A 23,421-nucleotide genomic window follows, 5' to 3' on the forward strand; every position below is an offset into this window, starting at 1 on the left:
CCAGCAGCGCTCCCGGCTGCGTACCTGCGAGCAGGAAGGTGATCAGGCAGGTCTCCTTGGGCAGGAAGAGCTTGAGGCGGGAGCCGCTGAACACGTACTCCACCACGGCCTCGGAGCGGCCGGCGCGCTGCAGGAACGGCAGGAACTGCTTCGCCTTCTGCGTGTCCTGCGGGGAAACGGCGCGTCAGGGACCCCGGGGGCTGCTCCTGTCCCCTGTGACACCCGGGGTGTGACACCTGGGCACGGAGCTGAGCTTCCAGCTGGGAATGGGCTGTGCGCCCCAAACACAGCCCAAATCCCAAATATAGCCCAAAACACATCTCCAAATACATCCCAAAGCAAATCCCAAATACATCCCAAAATACATCTCCTAATACATCCCAAAGCAAATCCCAAATACATCCCAAAGCAAATCCCAAATACATCCCAAAATACATCTCCAAATGCATCCCAAAGCAAATCCCAAATACATCCCAAAGCAAATCCCAAATACATCCCAAAACACATCTCCAAATGCATCCCAAAGCAAATCCCAAATACATCCCAAAGCAAATCCCAAATACATCCCAAAACACATCTCCAAATACATCCCAAGGCAAATCCCAAATACACCCCAAATACATCTCAAAACACAACACACCTCAAAACACATCCAAAAATCCCAAATACATCCCAAAACTAATCCCTAATACATCCCAAATCCATCCCAAAATGCAACCCAAATCCATCCCAAAATCCCAAAAATACTCTAAAACACATCTCAAATACATCTCAAAACACATGTCAAAATACATCCAAAAATCCCAAATACATCCCAAAACAAATCCCTAAGACATCTCAAAACAAGTCCCTAACACATCTCAAAAAAAATCCCAAATACATCCCAAAACAAATCCCAAATACATCCCAAAGCACATCCCAAATATATCCCAAAACGCATCCCAAATCCACCCCAAAATTCCAAAAATACTCCAAAGCGCATCCCAAGTACATCTCAGAACACGTCTCAAAATACATCCAAAAATCCAAAATCCATCCCAAAATCCCAAAAATATCCCAAAGGACATCCCAAATGCATCTCAGAACACATCTCAAAATACATCCAAAAATCCCAAATAGATCCCAAAATAAATTCTAAATATATCCCAAAACGCATCCCAAACACATCCCCAATCCAGCCAAAATGCATCCAAAATTCATCCCCAAACCCAGCCCCTAATCCATCCCAAAGCCCATCCTGTCCCTCCCCACAGGGCAGCTGCCTGGATCAGCAGGACAGATCGGGCCCCATTTCCCCATTTACCCCATCCCTAACGGAGCATTCCGTCATTCCTGGGATCTGCCATTCCCCATCCCAGCATAGAAGGGCTCCACAGAAATCCTCAAAAATATTAATTAATTGAGGAGAATGTAAGGAGCTCTGCTGGGAGGTATGGGGATCCCCAAATTCCCTCAGCAGAGTGGGGCAATCCCGGATTCCTGCATTCCCGCCAGCATTCCTGGTTCCCAGGCTATGGGGCAACTCGCGGTTTATTTATCCAAGGAAAAAAAGGGAAAAAATAACCCCCATCAGCTCCCAAAACAACGGCAGGTGTGGGTTTTATCCCGTTTGATGCCCCGCGGAATTCCCGCCCCTCCCGTGCCCGAGGGGAAGGATCCTTACCCCGGAGATGTCGGCCACCCTGTGGATCGGCACCTCCTTCTTGCTGTGCAGCCCCTTCCCGTTCTTGATGGCCCTGGAGAGGAGAGGGAGCACCAGGAATCAGCTCCGGGTGCGGCAGGATGGGAGCTGGAGCCTAAACTGTGCCCGCGGAGACACCGGGGCTGTCCCAGGCGTGGAGTGAGGGGAACGCCACACACGGAGGGCACTGAACACACACGGAGAACCAGCGGGATGCTGGAGCTGCTGCCAAGCCCAACGCTGGGCTCGGATCCTGATCCTTGTCTCAGCACAAGGATACAGGGCTGGGATGCTCCCCTGGGATGTTCCCTTGGGATGTTCCCTCGGGATGAGGCCACCAAGCTCTCTGTCCCCACCTGGAGCCTGGAGTGTCCCCTCGTGCCCCAGGGCCTGGCCTGGAGGGCTGGGAAAGGCTGGAGAGTGCCAGGATTCTGGCAGAACCAATGGTCTGGGATGTGATTCCAGGCTCTCTGAAGAGCTGGGAATGCTGAATGGATCCCCCAGACTGCTCCAGGCCCTGCACCACAACCTCATCTCAAATCCCAGAGCATCCCACTCCTGCTGCTCCTGGCATTGTCCCAGAGCTGCTAGCTCCTCTGCCTGGTGCCAGCACCATCCTGGATTTGGGGTGTGCCAAAGCTCCCAATGGCATGGATGAGCCACCTCCATCACCTGATCCACTCCAGGATCGGGCAGGAACATCCAGCACCTCCACCTGGGGACATCCAGGCTGAACCCCAACCCTGGAGTGTGGCTCTGGCTCCAGGTGCCCCATCCCAGATGCCTGGAGTGCCACATCCCAGCCCCATATCCAGCTCCAGGCGCCACATCCCAGTCTCGCATCCGGCTCCAGGTGCCTCATCCCAGCCCTGTATCCAGCTCCAGATGCCACATGCCAGCCCCATATTTGGCTCCGGGTGCCAGATCCCATCCCTGCACCCAGCCCCAGGTGCCCCATCCCATCCCTGCACCCAGCCCCAGGTGCCAGACCCCATCCCTGCATCTGGCTCCGGGTGCCAGATCCCATCCCTGCACCCAGCCCCAGGTGCCAGACCCCATCCCGGCATCCCGGTGCCCCCTCGGCAGCTCCGAGCCGCTGACTTCCTGCCAGGCTCCCCAAAAGGCACATTCCAGGCGCTGGGAAGGAGCCTGCGAGCAATCTGCCGGCCGCCCACCGCCCGGGCGCGGCTGGGAGGGAGCGGGAGCAGCTCCCTCCGGATCGAGCCGCCTTTTCCCAGCAGCCAGCCCTGCCCGGCGAGGCGCCGCAGCCCCCTCCAAGCTGCTCTTCCCGGCTCTCGGCACCGTGCCGGGATCTGCTGCCAAGGAGGAGCTGAGATCCCACCATCCCCGCCTGGCTCAGCCGCCACGGAGCCGCCTCCGGAGGGAGCGGGGCCGGGCACGGAAGGGTGTCCATGGCCACTCCAGGGGGAGCGTGGGATGGGGGACAGGGACATGGGGACACCTGAGGGGCTCCTGAGGCTGGGAACAGCGATCTCTGTGTACATGGGGGGCACCAGGATATGAGATCCTCTGCATGGGGAGCTGGGCTGTGCACACCTGAGACGCAGCTGGGGACAGACAGGGACACGGGCTGGGACAGGACAGAGGGACACAGACAGCTGTGTGGGAATCACCTCGAGCCACAGGGATGGGGCAGAGGGACACAGGACAGGGGACACAGGACAGGGGACACAGGACAGGGACACAGGACGTGACAGGGAGAGCCCAGGGGAGCCCTCGGAGCCCCCAGCCCCGCGCTCACCGTGCCTCAGCTGCCAGCAGCTCATCGTAGTGCGCCGAGCGCTGGTCGTCGTCCTGCCGGTAGCGCAGCACCGTGGCCAGGCCCTTGCTGACCAGCGCCTCCGCGATGTTGCTGTGGGAACGGGGTGGGATCGGGGTGGGAATGGGGCAGGGAGACCCCAGTCCTATCCCAATTCCATCCCATCCCAATCCCATCCCACCCCATCCCAAGGGAAGGCCTTGGAGTGACACATCCCAGCTCTCTGGGCACAATGGGGGACCCAAACTGGGCTCATGCCACAGGGAGAAGCCTCCAAGGAGCACCCCAAAAATCTCACCCCAAAACCCAAAACTCCCCTCCCCTCTCACCCCAAACCCAGCAGGCTCAGCATTCCCAGCCCATGGGAGCCTAGTCCTGGATTTCCCAATCCCGTCACGTTTTTCCAGGAGCAGGGAGTGGTTTGGGAAGGAAGGCACCACCCCCAGATTCCCCCCAAACCCGAGGGGTGACGGCCCCCAGCCCATGGGAATTTCCTTGATTCCACCATCCTATTTTTTTCCAAATAATTTGGGCACCAGTTTGGGGGGGTTGGAGAGGGTGACCTCCCCACCCCCATTTCCATGGGAAGGGGCTGGGAGCAGCCTCTCCCAGTGAACTGGGATTTCTGGGATCAGCAAGGGGGGGCCTGTGCCAGGCAGGGGTGAATCCACCACATTCCACTGCTCTAAGCAAATCCATGAATTCTCCTTCGCCAGCACTTCCCTAATTCTCCTCCAGTCACCGCCCCTCCCACTAATTCCCTCAGCATCCCCAAAAAAGAGGATCTATCCAGAGGATGGAGGGACTGATCCCTGCCCGAATCCCGGGCGTGCCCCTTCCTGAGCGGGGGGAAGGGCAAATCCAGCACCGGGAGCTGAAATTAGGTCTCGGAGCAGGGGGAGGAATCAAAAATTCGGGATTGGCAAGCGAGGGAATCGCTGCAGCCGGAGCAGCTGCGGCAGCCTGGGAATGCTGAGCACTGGGAATGCTGAGCACTGGGAATGGGCACCCCGGGAATGGGCACCCCGGGAATGCTGGGGAAGGAGCAGGAGCTGGGGGAGGCCAGGGAAGGGCCAGGGCGGCTCCCGGCGCTCCCTGAGATTCCCCATCCCAGACATCCCACTCTCCCCACCCCAGTCAAATCCTGCTCCTCATCCTCAACACATCCCACCCCCCATCCCAGCCGCATCCTGGAAAAGGGTGTGGAAAAGTGTCCCCTCCCTGGGCCACCGCAGAGCCCGGATGCTCTGGAGCATTCCCAGCACTCCCAGCCTCGAAATCCGGCTGCTTCCCAGTGCCACAACACTTCACTGGGCTGGAAATCCCGGGAAAAGCCCAAATTTTTGGGGGGCTCAGAGGTTTAAAGGCTCAGAATTCCCACGGGGACTGATCCAGGCACCCAGGGAAGGAAGATGAGGGGGAGGGAGGCAGAGATAATGGCTCAGAGAAGGAATCCCAGCCCATGAATTCCAGATGCAGCAGAGGAATCCCCCATTCCCACCTCCCAGCAAAGCTCTGGAATGGAGCTGGAGCTGTGGCCTGCAGGGAAGGAGCATCCCCTAGTTTATCCCAGATCCCACATTAAAGACTGGGAATACAATGGGAAAAATCTCCTTAGGCTGGAAAACACCAATTTGGGAACTTCAAGGCAAAAATGTCAATTTTTAAGCTCCTCCCGCATTTCCTTTCCCAAAGGAAGTTTTGAAGGGGTTTCATCCCACCAGAGCCGGTGCCCAGCATGGACTGGGATTGGGATTGGGATCAGGATCAGGGGTGCCAAACCCATCCCACCCCCCAAACTCCAAATCATCCCAAACTGCAGCACCCGGCCCCGCTGCCCCCAGGGAAGGGATCCCCCATTCCTGCCAGGAATTGCACCTGGAATTACAGCACAGAGTGCTCCTGAAATGTGGCATTAGGGATTTCTAGGAACGTTTTTTTTTTTTTTTCTGAGGATGATGCAGGATTCTGTGGGATGCCATGGAATGGTGCAGGATGCTGTGGAGAGCTGTGGGATGCTCTGGGATCCTATGGGATGCTCTGGGATGCTGTGGAATGCACCAGCATTGCTAGGGCAGGGATCAGGCCCAAAGCTTGGAGGAGATGGATGCAGGCAGGGAAATGGGCAGGATGCGGGCAGGGATAGGGGCTGGGAGATGAGCAGGGATGCAGGCAGGGATCCAGCAGGGATGCAGGCTGGGATACGAGCAGGGATCCAGCAGGAGAAGCTGGTTTGTGCTCCAGCCCCCCCAGTCCCCGTGCCTGAGCTGGGATTGGGGCTGCAGCTCCTGCCCTGGCTCCCGCCCCGGCGCCGCCGTGCCCGGAATCCCAAGCAGGCTCAGCCCAGCCCAGATGCCGGGCGGACACTCCAGGAGGACAAGCCAGGCTTTATTCCCTGCTCCATCCCAGCCTGGCAAAGGCCTCGGGACACAGACCCTGCTCTGTTCCACCCCCAGCATCCCGGGATGCAGCACCGGGAATGGCACAGGCACTGTGGAATATCCTGGGACACAGTACAGGGAATGGCACTGTGCAACATCCCAGGAATGGCACAGGCACTGTGGAATATCCTGGGATACAGTACAGGGAATGGCATGGTGGAACATCCCAGGAATGGCACAGGCACTGTGGAATATCCTGGGACACAGTACAGGGAATGGCAGGGTGGAACATCCCAGGAATGGCACAGGCACTGTGGAATATCCTGGGACACAGTACAGGGAATGGCAGGGTGGAACATCCCAGGAATGGCACAGGCACTGTGGAATATCCTGGGACACAGTACAGGGAATGGCACTGTGGAACATCCCGGGAATGGCACAGGCACTGTGGAATATCCTGGGACACAGTACAGGGAATGGCACTGTGGAACATCCCGGGAATGGCACAGGCACTGTGGAATATCCTGGGACACAGTACAGGGAATGGCACTGTGGAACATCCCGGGAATGGCACAGGCACTGTGGAATATCCTGGGATACAGTACAGGGAATGGCACTGTGGAACATCCCGGGAATGGCACAGGCACTGTGGAATATCCTGGGATACAGTACAGGGAATGGCACTGTGCAACATCCCAGGAATGGCACAGGCACCGTGGAAAATCCTGGGATACAGGGAATGGCACTGTGGAACATCCCAGGAATGGCACAGGCACTGTGGAATATCCTGGGATACAGTACAGGAATGGCATGGTGGAACATCCCAGGAATGGCACAGGCACTGTGGAACATTCTGGGATACAGTACAGGGAATGGCACTGTGCAACATCCCAGGAATGGCACAGGCACTGTGGAATATCCTGGGATACAGTACAGGGAATGGCACTGTGGAATATCCTGGGACACACTACAGGGAATGGCACTGTGGAACATCCCAGGAATGGCACAGGCACTGTGGAATATCCTGGGATACAGTACAGGGAATGGCACTGTGCAACATCCCAGGAATGGTGCAGGCACTGTGGAACATCCTGGGACACAGTACAGGGAATGGCACTGTGGAACACCCCGGGATGCAGCCCTGGGAACGGCACAGGCGCTGTGGAACACCCCGGGAATGCAGGAGCAGCTCTCCCAGCGCTGGGATTAGGGAGCAGGAGAAGGCAGCTCTCCCAGGTTTTGCAGGGAAGGGAAGGAAGGGAAGCGCAGCTCTCGCAGCCCCTGGATCACGGAGGGAAAGGCAGCGCTGCAGCGCTTTGGGCGCTTTCCAAAATAGCTGCTACCGGGAAAAAAAACTGGGAAAGCAACCAAGGGCCTATGACAAATCCTCCCTATGCAGCTCCCGGAGCCGCTGCCAGCCCGAGGCTCGGCCTATCCACAGGGATGTGCTGGGGGCCTGGCCTATCCACAGGGATGTGCCAGAGGCACCGGCACCCCGTGCCCTGAGGGGGAAAAATCACAAATTCTGGCTGCTCTGGAACATGCCCCACTTCTGAACCTTCTCATGGAGAACAAAAATCAGGGAAGGGAAGGACAAACACCCCGGGATACACAGCAGGGATTACTCCTCCAAAGCCACCCCTGAGGCAGCCGGATGGGGAGAACCTCATCCTGATATCCCCCAAAACTGATGCAGCTGTGGGGGGGCAGGTATGGGGGGTCCAGACCCCAATGTACCCCACAGGATCACAGAGCTGGGATGCCGGGAATGGGAGCTGGTCCCAGGCCAATGCGGAGCGAGCCAGCCTCCAGCCCCACGGAGCCCCACGGAGCCCTGGCAGGGTGGGCAGGGCAGGTGGGCAGGGCAGGTGGGCAGGGCGGGGCAGGGCAGGGAGCACTCACATCCCGCCGATGGAGACGGTGGCACAGGTGCGCTCCGAGAAGGCCGGCACGGTGTCGGTGGCGCTGCTGGCGGGGCGGATGTAATCCACGGAAACGTTCACCTGGAACAGGGAATGGCTCAGGGCTGGCACTGCCTGGACCCCCAGTCAGGGCCCAGATCAGCCAGACAGGCCCTCGTCCTCATCCTCACCCTCATCCTTATCCTCACCTTCATCCTCTCCATGCCCAAAACCCTGGGATCAGACAGCCAGGCCCTCATCCTCATCCTCATCCTCATCCTCTCCATGCCCAAATCTCCAGGATCAGCCAGCCAGGCCCTCATCCTCATCCTCTCCATGCCCAAACCCCTGGGATCAGACAGCCAGGCCCTCATCCTCATCGTCTCCATGCCCAAATCTCCAGGATCAGCCAGCCAGGACCTCATCCTCATCCTCATCATCCTCATCCTCTCCATGCCCAAATCTCCAGGATCAGACAGCCAGGCCCTCATCCTCATCCTCTCCATGCCCAAACCCCTGGGATCAGTCAGCCAGGCCCTTATCCACATCCTCATCCTCTCCATGCCCAAATCTCTAGGGTCAGCCAGCCAGGCCCTCGCCCTCATCCTCATCCTCATCCCCATCCCCATCCCCATCCCCATCCCCATCCCCATCCCCATCCCCATCCCCATCCTCATCTGCATCCCCATCCTTATTCCCATCCCCATCCTCCCCGTGCCCACATGGGGATCCCGAGGTGTGGTGGCCCCGGCAGTTCCCGGTTTATGGACATGACATTCCCACTGGGACAGGGATGGGAGCGGCACTGCCCGCTCCACCAGGAGTGTGCCTCGGAATCAGGGTCTCCAGGAGGGATGGGAAGGGCTGGGGCAGGGCAGGGAGCAACCCGAGCCTGGAATTCCACAGTGCCCCCACGGCTCTGACACAGCAGGGAGGGACTGGGACAATGCTGGCACCCTCTGGGATCCACACAGGGACTGGGAACACCTCTGGGCAGATCCTGCTGGATGCATCACCTCCCACTGCACCAGGGTTGGGGTGAGCTGGGACATGCAGGGATCAGGGAATCCTGGGATGGTTTGGGTGGGAAGGGACCCCAGAGCCCCTCCAGTGCCACCCAGCCATGGTAGGGACACCTTCCCCCATCCCAGGCTGCTCCAGCCCCAGTGCCCAGCCTGGCCTTGGGCACTGCAGGGATGCAAGGGCAGCCCCAGCTGCTCTGGCAATGCCAGCCCAGGCAGGAATTCCTCATTGCCAAGATGCCACCCATGGCTGCCCTCTGGCAGTGGGAGCCATTCCCTGGGTGCTGTCCCTGCAGGCCTTGTCCCCAGTCCCCCTGCAGCTCTGCTGGAGCCCCTGCAGGCCCTGGAAGGTCTCCCTGGAACCTTTCTTCATCCAGGCATCACCCCCCAGCAGTTCCCAGCATCACATCTCACATCTGCAGGCGCCATTTCCATGAAAATCCCACCCAATCCCACCCCTCTGCTTCCCCAGGGAAGCTCCATCCTCGATGCTTTCCTGGTATCAGCTGCAACACCCTGAGGCTCTGGGGTAGAGGGGGTGACACTGGGGTGACAGGGGGCCGATGTGGGGATCTTTGGGGACACCCCAGTGCTGCTGCCCCGGAGCTGGACCTGGCCCTTGTGCACTTTTCCCGCTCCCGTTCCTGTTCCCGTTCCGCATGGCCGGAGCCGCGCTGAGCCAAAGGCAGCCAGACAGGCGAGGCAGGAGCATCCCTGAGCCCCTCCAAAGCCTCGGCTCATCCCGAAAATCACTCATTAAACCCACATCAAAATGCAAACAGGGCCGGAGCGTCTGGCAGGGCGCCGGAGCCGCGGCTTTTCCGTGCGGAGAGGGGGCTCCGGCAGGAAAGAGCCAATTAAGGGGAGCGGTTACAGCGATTCCTCGCAGCAAAGCTCCCGTCGGAACCACTGGAGGGGAAAAAGAGACGCCGATTACTCCGAGAGGCAGGTTGGGAATTCAGCTGCTCCAGGGCTTTTGAGATGTCTGGCTCAGGAGCGGCTGGCGTGGGAAACACCTGGCTGGGGATGCGGCACCGGCAACGGGAAGAGGCGGCGGCGGCGGCGGAGCGGCCGGGGGGAACGGGGGATCCCGGGCTCGGGGAGGAGCCAGAGGGACTGAGATAGTGGGATCATGGGATAAGGGGATCATGGGATGGGATCCAGGGGATGGGGGGGATGGAATGGCATGGGATCCATGGGATGGGATGGGATAATGGGATGGGATGGGATGGGATGGGATGGGATGGGATGGGATGGGATGGGATGGGATGGGATGGGATGGGATGGGATGGGATGGGATGGGATGGGATGGGATGGGGCCACCCCTCAACAGGAAAGCCCTCTACTGTGCCTCACTGCGTCCCGCTGTATCAGATGTGCCCAGGGGCAGGAAGGATCCACAGAGGGATCTGGACAGGTTGGATCCAAGGGACGAAGGCAGTGGGATGAGGTTCCACAAGGCCTAGTGGAGCCCTGGCACAGCGTGTGGCTGCCCCTGGATCCCTGGAAGTGCTCTAGGCCAGGCTGGACGGGGCTCGGAGCCACTCGGGATAGGGGAAGGTGTCTGGGCCATGGCAGGGCTGGAACTGTTCCATGATCCCATGAAGTTCCCCCTTGGATCACACCAGCCCCATGGAACACTCCAGACACAGAAAGCTGGGGAAGGCCCTGGGGGTGCCGCTCAGCTGGAGGGACACGGAGCTGCAGGGACAACGCCCGGGATCATCTGAGGGCAGGCTGGGCTCCATGTGACACCAGACGTGGCACCCGCACCCCAGCCCCGGCACCGGGGACAGCGGGCACAGCACTCCCGGGATCCGAGGGCGCCGTGCCCGTGCAGGGGCCGGGAGGGGCTGGGGGTGCAGGGACCCCCGGCAGCCCCGGGCTCCGCTCCCCCCGGAGCAGCCGAGCCGCGCCTGGGCGGCTCTCCAAGGTCAGCTGCAGTCAGGGTGGATTAAATCACTCGGCAGCTCCGCTCCCGGGAGCGCATCCAGCCCGGAACGGCGGCACCGCGCGGGCTGCGAGCGGCCACCGCCGCCAATGTCACCCGTGGGGACCTGGAATCCGTGGGGACCCTGCACCCATGGGGACCTGCATCCACGGGGATACTGCACCCACGGGGACCTGGAACCCACGGGGATCCTGCACCCATGGGGACCTGGAACCCACGGGGATCCTGCACCCACGGGGACCTGGAACCCACGGGGATCCTGCACCCATGGGGACCTGACACCCATGGAGACCTGGCACCCATGGGGATCCTGCACCCACGGGGACCTGACACCCATGGAGACCTGACACCCATGGAGACCTGGCACCCATGGGGATCCTGCACCCCCGGGGATCCTGCACCCATGGGGACCTGGAACCCACGGGGATCCTGCACCCATGGGGACCTGACACCCATGGGGATCCTGCACCCCCGGGGACCTGGAACCCACGGGGACCCTGCACCCACGGGGACCTGACACCCATGGAGACCTGACACCCATGGAGACCTGGCACCCATGGGGATCCTGCACCCATGGGGACCTGACACCCATGGGGATCCTGCACCCCCGGGGACCCGGCACCCACGGGGACCCGGCACCCACGGGGACCTGGAACCCACGGGGACCCGGCACCCACAGGGACCCTGCACACAGAGGGACATTGCACCCCACGGGGACCCTGCACCCCGGCACTCACTGCCTGGGCTCACCAGCACAGAGCTGGGGGTGCCATGACACGGGGGAACAGGATGGGGTCCCCAGATGTGGCCTCTGGCCTTGTCCCCAGCACCAGGGTCCCAGCGAGGCTGTTCCCAACACGCTGCTCCCAGGATGGGGTTCCTGCCTCACTGTCCCCAGAACCAGGGTCCCAGCTCCTTGTCCCCAGGGTGTGGCCCCTGCCACCCTGTCCCCAGCAGGTCCCAAGGTGGGGGAGGCACCCCCGTGGTCCTGTCCCAGTTCCAGCCCCAGTCAGGGCTGAGGGGACACAACGGGACATTCCAGGCACATCCCCTGCTCCGGCCTCAGGACCCCAGGCAGCGGGGACATGTCCCCATCCCGGGGGGACATCCCGGGGGCTGCCTGAAGAGGGGGAATGGGGGCTGATCCCGCCGGGAAGGGCCGGGGGCAGCCCCACCTTTGGGATGGGGAGGGCGGGGCGGGTGCCGGTGCCGTTCCCTGCTATTCCCTCATCCCACGGGGGGCTCCGGGGGGCCGCGGGGACACGGGGGGGCCCGGGGGGACAGATGGGGGGTGGGTGGCAGCCCAGACCTGCCGGGCTAAAAATACGCGGCCCGCCCGCGGATCTCCCGGCCCGGCGGCGTCACCCGCGCCCGGGAATATTTTTACTGCGCCGGCAGCTCGTGCCGGGTGGAAGGGCCGGGGGGGCTGGGAAGGGGCTGCCGGGGGGCTCGGGGGGTGCGTGCCCCCCGTGTGCCCCCCGTGCCGCAGGGAGGAGGCTCCCGGAGACCTGGGGGGCCAGGGATGGGAGCTGTTCCCGGGAATGTGCGGGGTGATCCCGGCGGGATGGGGGGATCCCACGGTCCCCAGCACAGCGGGGCAGATCCAGGGAAGCGTTTTCCCCCTGGAGCAGCGGTTTCCCTGCCGAGGGCCGGCTCGTCGCAGCCCCCAACCCACGCATCCTGCTGCGGGCTGCGGGATTTCCTGGGCATGGCGAGCGGAGCGGGCTGCGCTTCCCTAACGCCCTCCACCTCTCCATCCTCCCGTCATCCCTGCTGGAAGAGGCCGGGATGTGCAACAAGGATGCTCCACAGCAGCCGCGGGAGCGCCTCCGGCACCGCCAGCAGCGGATCCAGCAGGACCCGGCTGCCTCCTCCCTCCCGCCGCAGCGGCCGCCGGAGGGGCCGCGGAGACCCCCGGGGCAGGGGTGACCTTGGAGCGGGATAAGCACGGCAGTGCCGGGCCGGGAGGCGATGGGTGCAGGGAGAGCAGAGGCGCCCGATTTGGGATGCTCACAGCGGCAATAATCCCGCTCGCCCCTGCCCCTCCCGCGCCGGGGCCAGCCCAGCCCACTGCAGCAGCCGCGCGTTCATTCCAAGCGCAACCCGGGCGCGAAAACGCGCTCCCGAACAGCTCTCCCGGCAGCCAAATCCTCCCCGGCAGCCAAATCCTGCCCAGCTCCACACGTGGAAGCGGCGGCTGACGCAGCCGGCCCCGTGACGCTCCGGAGCTGGCAGAGCCGCCCCGGCTCCGGCGCATTCCCGGGAACGGCACCCGGATCCCGGGCCGGGAACAGCACCCGGATCCCGGCTGGGCACGGCGCAGCTCCCCCAGGGATGGTCCCCATTGTCCCCAGCCCCGGCTGCATCAAGAATTGGGATCTTCCCAAAATCCCCCGCCCCGGCATCGCTGCTGTGCCAGCTCTCCCAGAGCTCCCAAGCTCCCCTGAGACGCAGGAAAAATTGCCCGACATTCCAAAAATCCTCCAGTGTGCCAAAGCCTTCCCCCTCCCCGGCACCGGGATGGTGTTCCCAGGGAGAAGGCTTTCCCTGGTCAAACCCATCCCTGTTTTACCCCAGCCCGGGTCCCCAGCAGTGCTGGCACCGGGACTGCTGCTGTTGTAGCCCCAAAGGAAAATCCCTGGAAGCATCTGCGGGGACCAGACAGGTGAATGCCCTGCAAAACCACCGGGAAACCACTCAGGGCTCTGGAGATGGCCAGCATTCCCAGCTGGGATCAGCCTTCCCAAAAGGGATGGGGTGGGAATGATGGGACACAGGGATGGGACACAGGGATGGGACAGGATGGGACACAGGGATGGGACAGGATGGGACAGGATGGAACACAGAGATGGGACACAGGGATGTGACACAGGGATGGGACAGGATGGGACACAGGGATGTGACACAGGGACGGGGCACAGGGATGGGACACAGGGATGTGACACAGGGATGGGACAGGATGGGACACAGGGATGTGACACAGGGACGGGACACAGGGATGTGACACAGGGACGGGGCACAGGGATGGGACACAGGGATGTGACACAGGGACGGGGCACAGGGATGGGACACAGGGATGGGACACAGGGATGGGACAGGATGGGACACAGGGATGTGACACAGGGACGGGACACAGGGATGTGACACAGGGACGGGGCACAGGGATGGGACACAGGGATGTGACACAGGGACGGGGCACAGGGATGGGACACAGGGATGTGACACAGGGATGGGACAGGATGGGACACAGGGATGTGACACAGGGATGGGGCACAGGGATGGGACACAGGGATGGGACAGGATGTGACACAGGGATGGGACACAGGGACGGGACACAGGGATGGGACAGGATGGGACACAGGGATGTGACACAGGGATGGGCACAGGGATGGGACACAGGGATGGGACACAGGGATGGGACCGGATGTGACACAGGGATGGGACACAGGGATGGGCACAGGGACGGGGTCCTGGGACGCCCCAGGGAGCCCCCCCTTTCTTCCCCCCGGAGCAGCTGGCAGGGACGGGGCGGCACCGCCTCCGTGCCCAGGGAATTTCCACCCCGGAGCTCTCCCTTGCCGGCTCCGTCCACGCGAGCGATTAATCCCAGAGTTAATTAGGGAAGAGCCGCGATCCATCTCCCGGCCCGGCGCAATTATCCGGAGCGGCTCCGCGGCGCAGCAGCGCGATCGATGGGCGGAGGAGCCGGCCCTTCCGACACGCTCCACGGATTTATTCCACAAATCCATAGCGGCCTGGGCAGCCGGCGCCGGCCCCGGCTCATCCCGCGCCGCCGGGAAAATTCCAGCGGCTGGGAAGGACACGGCGGAGCTGCGAGAGGCTCCGGCACAGGAGCCCAAATCCCCAAATCCAGCCCTTATGTGCCATGAAAATCCCGGCCTGGAAAACTCCCGCTGCCCAGGAATGACAGGGCAAGAGGGAAAATGCATTGCCTTCCATCCCTTCCCAGGGAGCAGGGAATCCAGAGGTGCATTCTGGCATCCCAGCTCCTCTCCCAACAGGAGCTGGAGGAAAAGGAGCCGTGGCAGCCACAACAGGGATGGATCCTTCCTCATCCGCCCTCGGTGCTTTCTCCAGAGGGAATTATTTTGGAAAGCAATGTCAGGGCTGACCCAGCGCGCCAGCGGGATGGGATGGGATGGGATGGGATGGGATGGGATGGGATGGGATGGGATGGGATGGGATGGGATGGGATGGGATGGGATGGGATGGGATGGGACGGGGTGGGATGGGACGGGGTGGGATGGGGTGGGATGGGATGGGATGGAATGTGTCCATGAGGAGCCTCCCAAGGCACAGGGAAAGGATTCATAAGGATGGGCCCCAGAGTGATGGGGATGGAGGATGGACGGAGCTCCTGAGGCAGGCCAAGAACCAGGGCAGGCTGAGCTCCCTGAATTCCAGAACTCCTTGGAATCCCACAGCTCCTTGGAACAGCCAGGCACCCAGGGCAGGCTGAGCTTCCCTAATCCCAGAACACCCTGAAATCCCAAGGTCACCCTCCAAAGGCACCCAGTGCCAGAGCCAATTCCAATCCCTGATCCAACACAGGGCACAGCAACGGCGGATGGCAGAAAACTGGGCACCAGTAACCCCAGAATGGCTCAAACTGGGACCACACTGAGGCACCAGAACCCCATTCCAGACCCAGTGCTCCCATCACAAATCCTGCCAACACTCCCACATTCTTTTCCAACTCCAGAAAGCATCAGATTTCCCATTAAAAAAATCTCCCAAGCTGCTCTTTTTCCCTTTCCCTATTTTTTCGGACTGCCCGGGCAGGCTCCGAGCTGGAAAGATCCAATTAGGCACCGGAGCAGCCCCGACGAGCAGCAACGGCCGCGCCACGAAGGGAATTGATTTTATTTGACTGTTTTATGAGCATTGGAAAATTGCATCCGGAGCATTCGCTCCGCTGGTTAACACATTCCTCATTCCCGGAATTGCTCTGAACCAGCCTCGGAAAACAGCCGGGGAAACAAAGGGAGAAGCCAGGCGGAATTCCCGGGAAATGGGGAGGGCAACGCCTCGAGGGGCTCTCCAGCCTTGGGGGCATCCCCGAATTTCCCAAGGAGCCACACAGCAGCACGGGCATCAGACTCATCCCCTCCTCCACTCCCTCATCCTCACTGTCCCATCCCTTGTCCCCTCACCCTCAGCCCCACCCCAGCCTCGCCCCTCCCTCCGTACCTTCTTCCCGATGAGTTTCTTGCGCAGGAATTCCCGGGCCTCGAACATGTAGGGGATGTCGTAGAGGGGCCTCAGCTTCCTGTTCTTGTCCTGTCGAGAGAGGGGACTCGGGTCAGGGCATTCCCAAATCTGTTCCATTCCCCCCCCGCCAGTCCCAACATCCCACAGGAGGAGGTGCCAGCAGCCCCTGGTGCCAGGTTGGACATTCCTGAGTGACAGATCCACGAGGGAAGGGGATGATGGAATTTGGAGTGGGAGGGACCAGGGTGAACCCCCTGGGGTGTCCAGCCCTGTCCAGGGGCATCTCCTGGAGCCACATCCCTGCAAAGGCCGAGCAAAAAGGGGAGACTCCCAAAGGAAACGGGGATTCAACCCAACGCAATCCAACACCACCCAAACATGACCTGAAGTGACCCAGTGTGACCCAGTGTGACTCAAAGAGACCCAACACAACCCAGTGTAACTCAACGTGACCCAACATGAAGTGACCCGAAGTGACTCAAAGTGACCCAACACAACCCAAAGTAGCCCAACGTACCCCAACAAAAACCAACAAAATCCAACCCAATCCAGCCCAACCCAGACTCTGCTCTGCTCGCCACCACAGTGCCATGGGCTGGTGAGGAAATCCTGGAAAAGGGGGAGATCAGGCCAAAACAGCCAGAAATGGAGGAGCAGAGTCAGACAGAGCAGGAGAGGGCGGACACGGGCGGCGGCACTCAGCTCCTCCCTAATGAACGAGGCTTTGGCAGAGTTTATTGTCCTTGACACTGCTCATTCCCAGACTGCTCCTTGGAGACATTCCCTCCTCTGCCTGCATCGACCAGGGATGGGAACGGGATGGATCCAGAGAGGGGATCCCCAGGAACCCACAGCCAGTGCTGGGGATGGGAACGGGATGGATCCAGAGAGGGGATCCCCAGGAATGCACAGCCAGTGCTGGGGATGGGAACGGGATGGATCCTGTGAGGGGATACCCAGGAATTTTGGCACCTCCTGCCCCCACAGCAGGTCCCAAAGGAGATTCCAGGTGCTGCTCCAGCCCCTGGAGCTGTGGGAGCTCCGAACAAGCACGGAGGAGCTACCGTGGCACCACCAGCCCCTCTCTCTGCCCCTTCCCAGGGGAGCACAGCTCCCCCTTTCCAAACTTCCAGCCCCTGCCCACGGGCTCCTGGAGCATTCCCAGTCCCCAAACCCTCGGGGTGACCCCGGACCCTTCCATCAGTGGGATGTGATGGATCCGGGCCCTGAGATGCTCCCGCCCTCCCCAAGGTCACGGCAGAGCTCCGACACCGAGCGCGGCTCCGCGCGGCAAAGCCCTGCGCAAACACTAATTAATCCTCACTAACGAACTCCAAATTTATGGCTTAGTTAAGTGTCTGTCTGGCACAGGCTGTTAAATCCCTAATCCCATCCCAGAGGGCGGGAAGCGGGACAGCAAAGCCCTGGGTGGCCCCGGCACCTCCGGGCAGTGCTGGGGGCTCAGGGGCCGGCAGGGAACTCCTGAGGGAGCCACGGGAGTGGGATCTGAGCCCTCCCCAAAGCTCCTCTGGGTCTGCAGCCACTGGGACCACCCCAAAAAGGGACCACCCCAAAAAGGGACCATCCCAAAAAGGGACAACCAGCACAAACCCCACAGCACCGCTGCCATTCCTAAGCCATACTGGGATCCACGGTGCCATCCTGCCCGTCCTGGACGCGCCATGGAGGAGGGATCTGAGCCCTCCCCAAAGCTCCTTCAGAGCAGATCACAGGTCTGCAGCCATGTGAGACCACCCCAGAAAGTGGTCCCTCCAAAAATGAGTCACCCCAAGAAGGGACCATCCCAAAAAGGAGTCACTCCAAAAAGCGACCACCCCAAGAAGGGAACATCCCAAAAAGGAGTCACCCCAGAAAGGGGTCACCCCAAAAAAGAGTCACCCCAAGAAGGGAACATCCCAAAAAGGAGCCATCCAAAAAGGGACGACCATCCCAAAAAAAGGAGTCACCCCAAAAATAGGGTCACCAGCACAGGCACCCCAGAGCTGTGCTGGGACCCACGGCTGCACCATTCCAGCCCCGGATGTGCTGGTGCTGACCCAGCCCTCCCATCCTGCTGCTGCCGCTGCTGCAGAATGCCAATTCCCTCTGGGAATGCTCCCCACACAGGCTGGCAGTGCCAGGAGCAGGATAACGGGAACGTTTACTGCCCAGCCCTGCCGCCCCCTGTCAGCCCCATTAAACGCGGCTCTGTTGTCCCACAGCAGTGACACTCCCAGCGCAGGGAAAGCAGCAGCTGACGGCTCTGGGAAGCCGTTCAAGACCCCGGACGCTCAGCGGAGCTTTCGCAAATAAACACGAGAAATCAATGGAACAGCGGGAAGTCAACGGAATCCCACAGCCGGCAAACTCCGGCAATTTCCGACACGGACAAGGATTGTGTTGGGTCTAACCCATTTTCCGAGGCAGGAGCTGGATCCCAACAATGAATCACCTCGTGAGCTGTGGCTGCTCCATCCCCGCAGTGTTCACATCCAGGCTGGACAGGGCTTGGGACGGCCTGGGACAGCAGAAGTGTCCCTGCCCGTGGTGGGACCAGATGGGCTCTGAGGTCCCCTCCAGCCCAACCCAACTCATCCCAACCCATTCTGGGATCCCACGATTCCATGAAATGCCAGTCCCGGCTCTCCTCGGCTGCTGGAGAGAGTCATCAGCCACTGAGAAGTTAATTAAGCCCAGGGATCTGAGGCTCACTTAATTAAAGGTGAGCAGCGAGGACGTCGCTCCATTAGCGACGGAGCCGGAGCTGCATCTTCAGGGAGCTGCCGGAGGAGGGAGGGGGGCACCCGCTCCCTTCCCTCCTGGAACACGGAGAATTCAATCCCAAACCTGATGGGAATGCTCTGGTTTATGCCAGGCTGGGGAAGCCGGGCAAGAAAGCAACTTTTTGGTTCCAGTGAGGGACAGAGCAGCTCCAGAGCGGGATAGAGACCCCTGAAAACAACTCCCCACGGCCCAGAACAACCAACAGGTGACAGAATTCCAGCTCTCCTCTCCAATTAACAGCGTTACACAGGGCAGGGCCTAATTAAGGTCTGTTTCCAGGGAAGCAGCAGCCCGTATCCACTGCCAGAATTCCTGGGGGACACTGACCATGGAGTGCTGCCATTCCCAGCTGCCGGGGGTCCTGCTCCCAGCCCCAGCCCCTTCCCACGGGCACAGGGTGGGGGTGATGACGGATGCAGGCACAGCTGGAGCAGCTGGAAATGCTCCAAGACCCGGGATGGCAACTCCAGCTCCACATTCCAGGGCTCCCCAGGGACTCTGCAGCCCCTGAGGGACCCCAGGATGGGGGGAACCTGCTCCATTCCCCTTGTGGGAGAAGGATTCCACCCGGAGCAAGAGAGGCTCCTGGGAATCCATGGAGTTGCAGGCTCCTGAAGCAGGGAAGGGGCCATGGCTCATCAGCGGTGTCACGCCACGCTTCACCCTCGGCTGAACCCGCCTGGGACGTGCCAGGTGGGGAATCCATCCCGGAGATCCATCCCAGAGGCCTGACAGGGAACAGGCAGCGTCTGGAACACGCATCCCACTGATCCAGGGGTGCTCAGAGCAGGGGGAACGGCCCGATCCCCTTGGGATGAGCCAGAGCTCCCAGCTCCCCATGCAAAGATTTTGGGGTTTTCTCCCAGAATTCTGGGTGCCAACACCCAAGGGGGGTCCCCAGCAGCGCCGAGGGGACCCAGAGCCCGGTGGCACCGTGGGATGGCAGGTGGGGAGAGCCCCCCCGTCCCTGCCAGCGCAATTAGGGAAGCTCATTATTTGCAAAGTAATTAGCAGAGCTAATCAACTCCCAGCGCCAGGGCGGAATGAGCGGGAGGAGAGCGGGAGCTGCCAGCTGGAAACGCCAGGGCTGGGAGGGGACCCGGGGACACTGCAGCCCCCAGGGTGGGCAGAGCCGAGCGCTGGGGAACCATCCCAGCCGGAGCAGGAGAGGCCCCAGGGAGCTCCTGCTCCCGAAGCAGGGAAGGGGTGATGGCCCATCAGGGTGTCACACCACGCTTCACCCCGGGCTGAGCCCGCCCGGGATGTGCCGGGTGGGGAATCCATCCTGGACGTCCATCCCGGGGCCGGCAGGAACAGCAGCAGTGCTCAGGAGTTGCTGCTCCTGGGAAAGCTCCCACAGCTCCCTCCCAGCACCCCTGAGCCCAGCTGGGCTGGCAGTGACACCGGGAGCGGCGAGGGACAGCCCTGAGGACGGCAGGGATGTGACATGCATGGGGACGGAGATGAGCAGCTCCCAGTGACATCCCGGTGACATTCACAGGCAGCCCCAGGCAGGTGCTTGCTCAAGGAGCGACGCCTCAAGTGGGCACTTGGCCTCTCCTGCCTCTCCTGCCTCTCCAGCCTCTCCTGCTCCGCTGCTCCCTCCTTGTCCCCACTCGCAGCCGGCGCCGCAGTCCCCGAGAGCCACTCGAGTGGCAGGAGCTGGGCAGTGCTGGAGCCTCTGATGGCACCGGGGCACACAGGGCACAGCCAGGGGCTGGCAGGAAAAGGGCAGCACAGCTGGAGAACTGTGGGATAACTGAGGCTGGAAAAGCCTCAGAGCCCATCGAGTCCAACCATCCCCAGCACTGACAAGGCTGCCACTGATCCTGAAAGGGCTGGGCAGCCCTTCCCAGGAGGATTTTCCCCAAAATCCACCCTGAGGCTCCCCTGGCCCAGCCTGGGGCTGTTTCCTCTCTGGAGACTGTCCTGGGGCTGTGACTCCAGTGCCGACCATCCCCACTCCCAAACACAACCAGAGCCGCCCCAATCCTCCCCCAGCAACCCCACAGCATCAACATTCCAGCTGGGAGACCCCAAAGAGGGGTACAGGGCTGCAAACAGAGGGGACAGGACCCCAAAGTGGGATACAGGACCCCAAATGGGGGGTACAGAACCCCAAATGGAGGGAACGTGACCCCATGGCCAGGACAAAGCTGGGGTCAGGACAGTGACCCCGAGAGCCCGGGGTGGGACAGCCCCGGCTCCAGTGGGATTGATGCTCCCGTGCCAGGCTCTGCTCCCTGCCCGCTCCAGGACACGCTGTGCGTGCCCATCCTCATCATCCCGGGCAGGGATGAAGGGCCGGGGAGGCTGGGCTGCGCCGGGAGCTGGAGCAGGAACACCTCAGGACAAATGGGAACGGCGGGGAGCGATGGAAGCGACGGCACGGAAATAACCGGGGCTGCTTCAGCACAACGCACAACTATAAATAATAAAGTTATAAATTATAGAATCTGGGCATCAGGGATTGAGCTGGGTGGGCAGGGACCTCACAGCCCCTTCAGTGCCACCCCTCACGTGGGCAGGGACACCTCCCACTGTCCCAGGGTGGAGAGGAGAGGGATCCAGGGAGAGCTGAGAGCCCCTGGCAGGGCCTGCAGAGGGACTGGGGACAAGGCCTGCAGGGACAGCACACAGGGAATGGCTCCCACTGCCAGAGGGCAGCCATGGGTGGCATCTTGGCAATGAGCAATTCCTGCCTGGGCTGGCATTGCCAGAGCAGCTGGGGCTGCCCCTGATCCCTGGCAGTGCCCAGGGCCAGGCTGGGCACTGGGGCTGGAGCAGCCTGGGACAGTGGGAGGTGTCCCTGCCGTGGCAGGTGTGGGACTGGAGGCGCTCTGAGGTCCCTTCCTACCTAAAACATTCCATGGTTTTATGATTCCAACATTCCTGGCTGAAGAAGAACTGGGGAAGAATCCCTCAGTTTGGGCTAGCGTGCTGACAGGAGCTCCTCAAAGGGGTTTCACCCCACTGGCAGCTCTGTGCCAGCCCCAGCCTGGCCCCAAACCCCTCCGTGGGGGCAGCAGGGTGGGCAGGGCCCTCCCTTTGCAGGGAATTACTGGGGAACATCCCAGCATGGCACTGCCCCTCCCGGGGGATCCATCATCCAGCAGCGCTTGGCTCCGCGCCCCTCTCCGGGGCCGATGAGGAAATTGAGCCATCCCAAAACATCCTCTCCTTCCACAGATCACTCGTGCTTTTCCCTCCCTCATTTCCCCGCCGCGGCGCTGGAATTTGGTGTTAAACCAGCCTGGCTTGCCCAGGAGCTCCCAGGGAGGCTGAGATCCCTGCGAGAGCTGCGCCAGCCCTGCTCCAGGCACCCAGGATCTCCTGCATAAACAGGAGACACCACTCTGCTGCTGCTGCTGCTGCAGGGGTCTTGTCCCAGCCACTGGAATTCATCCCCCCTCAGGAACCAACTGCCCACAAAAAGGTGGAAATCACAGAGCTGGATTTATGCTCAATACCCTTTGGCTGCTGGAATGCAGATCCTCAGCAGCAGTACCTGCAACTGAGGGGCACAGCATTCCAGGCATCCCAAACCAGGCCCTTGGAATTGGGGGAGGCGTCCTGGACACCCCAAACTGGGTACCTGGAACTGGGGAGCTGTATTCCAGACACCCCAAACTGGGCACCTAGAATGGAGGGGTGCATCCTGGACACCCCAAATTTGGCACCTGGGACAGAGCACTGCATCCCAGACACCCCATCCTGGGCGCCAGGAATTGGGGTGCTGCATTCCAAGCATCTCAGACCGGGTACCTGGAATTGGGGGATGCATGCCCACCCCTGCCTTGGTGGGAGATGCTGGCTCCGGGCTGCCCTCGGCCCAGAATCCGGCTGGAGCAGCCTCGGGATGTGCCTTTGCAGGCACCAAGGGGATGTGGCTCTGAGGGCCACGTGGATTTGGGAATCCAGCAGCGTTTTGGCTGCTCCGCTCCCACAGAGAGGGAAAACGGGGTCAGCGCTCCTGGAACGGGGATGATCCCGACCCAGGGTCTGGCTGTGGGACACTGTGACACCGGGAGATGCCTCTGCTTCCCAAAACCATCACCGAGGGGACGGGGACGGGGACAGAGGCAGCAGCTGCTGCCAGGCACGGCCATTTCAGGGCTCCGGGAAGAGCCTCCACACTGTCCCCGCTGTTATCCCGCGTTTCAGAGGATAACTGCAGCCCCTGAGGGATGCGCAGCGGGGCTGTCCCTTCCAGCCCTGCCTGCCCTGGATCCGGGGTCGCGTGGGAGGGGACTGGCCTCACTCCCGGCCCCTTCTGTCCCCGCTCCCGGCCGTTTCACTGCCGTGGATCCTCCTCCCACACGGCCCCGCGGGCACCGGGACCCCGAGCAGGGTCAGGGCAGCGCTGGGGAGTGCTGGAACGCGGGAGCAGCCCAGAGCCCAGCCCAGAGCCCAGCCCAGAGCCGGAGCTGCACCGAGCGCTCCAAGCCCACCCGCACGTGACGGAGGGAAGGAGGAAAAGCAGCTGGAGAAAAGTAGGACAGCGGGGCCGGGAGCGAGGGAAGAGCTTGGAAGGATGGAGCTGCCTCCCCTCTGCGGGGCCTGGGACACAGGACAGCCCGAGCTGTCACTGTCACCGTCACCGTCACCGTCACTGTCACCCCTGCCCTGCTCACAGCACGCTCTGAGACCCCCTCGCCAACCCCAGGGGGCTGCACTGTGCCGGCGGGT

General features: G+C 61.5%; 1 protein-coding gene across 1 annotated transcript in view; it reads right to left on the reverse strand.

Moving 5' to 3' along the window:
• The window catches only part of SND1 (staphylococcal nuclease and tudor domain containing 1), a 72,840-nt gene that overhangs the window by 21,510 nt on the left and 27,909 nt on the right, over positions 1 to 23,421 (reverse strand). Inside the window, exons 11-15 of the mRNA XM_063153591.1 lie at positions 15,928 to 16,017; positions 7,745 to 7,845; positions 3,444 to 3,554; positions 1,664 to 1,736; positions 25 to 166 (exon numbers count right to left, since the gene is read on the reverse strand). Of these exons, the coding sequence (XP_063009661.1) occupies positions 25 to 166; positions 1,664 to 1,736; positions 3,444 to 3,554; positions 7,745 to 7,845; positions 15,928 to 16,017 (517 nt within the window). The remainder of the gene's footprint in view (positions 1 to 24; positions 167 to 1,663; positions 1,737 to 3,443; positions 3,555 to 7,744; positions 7,846 to 15,927; positions 16,018 to 23,421) is intronic.

This window comes from Melospiza melodia, chromosome 4 (assembly GCF_035770615.1).
Source record: "Melospiza melodia melodia isolate bMelMel2 chromosome 4, bMelMel2.pri, whole genome shotgun sequence".
NCBI lineage: Eukaryota > Metazoa > Chordata > Aves > Passeriformes > Passerellidae > Melospiza > Melospiza melodia.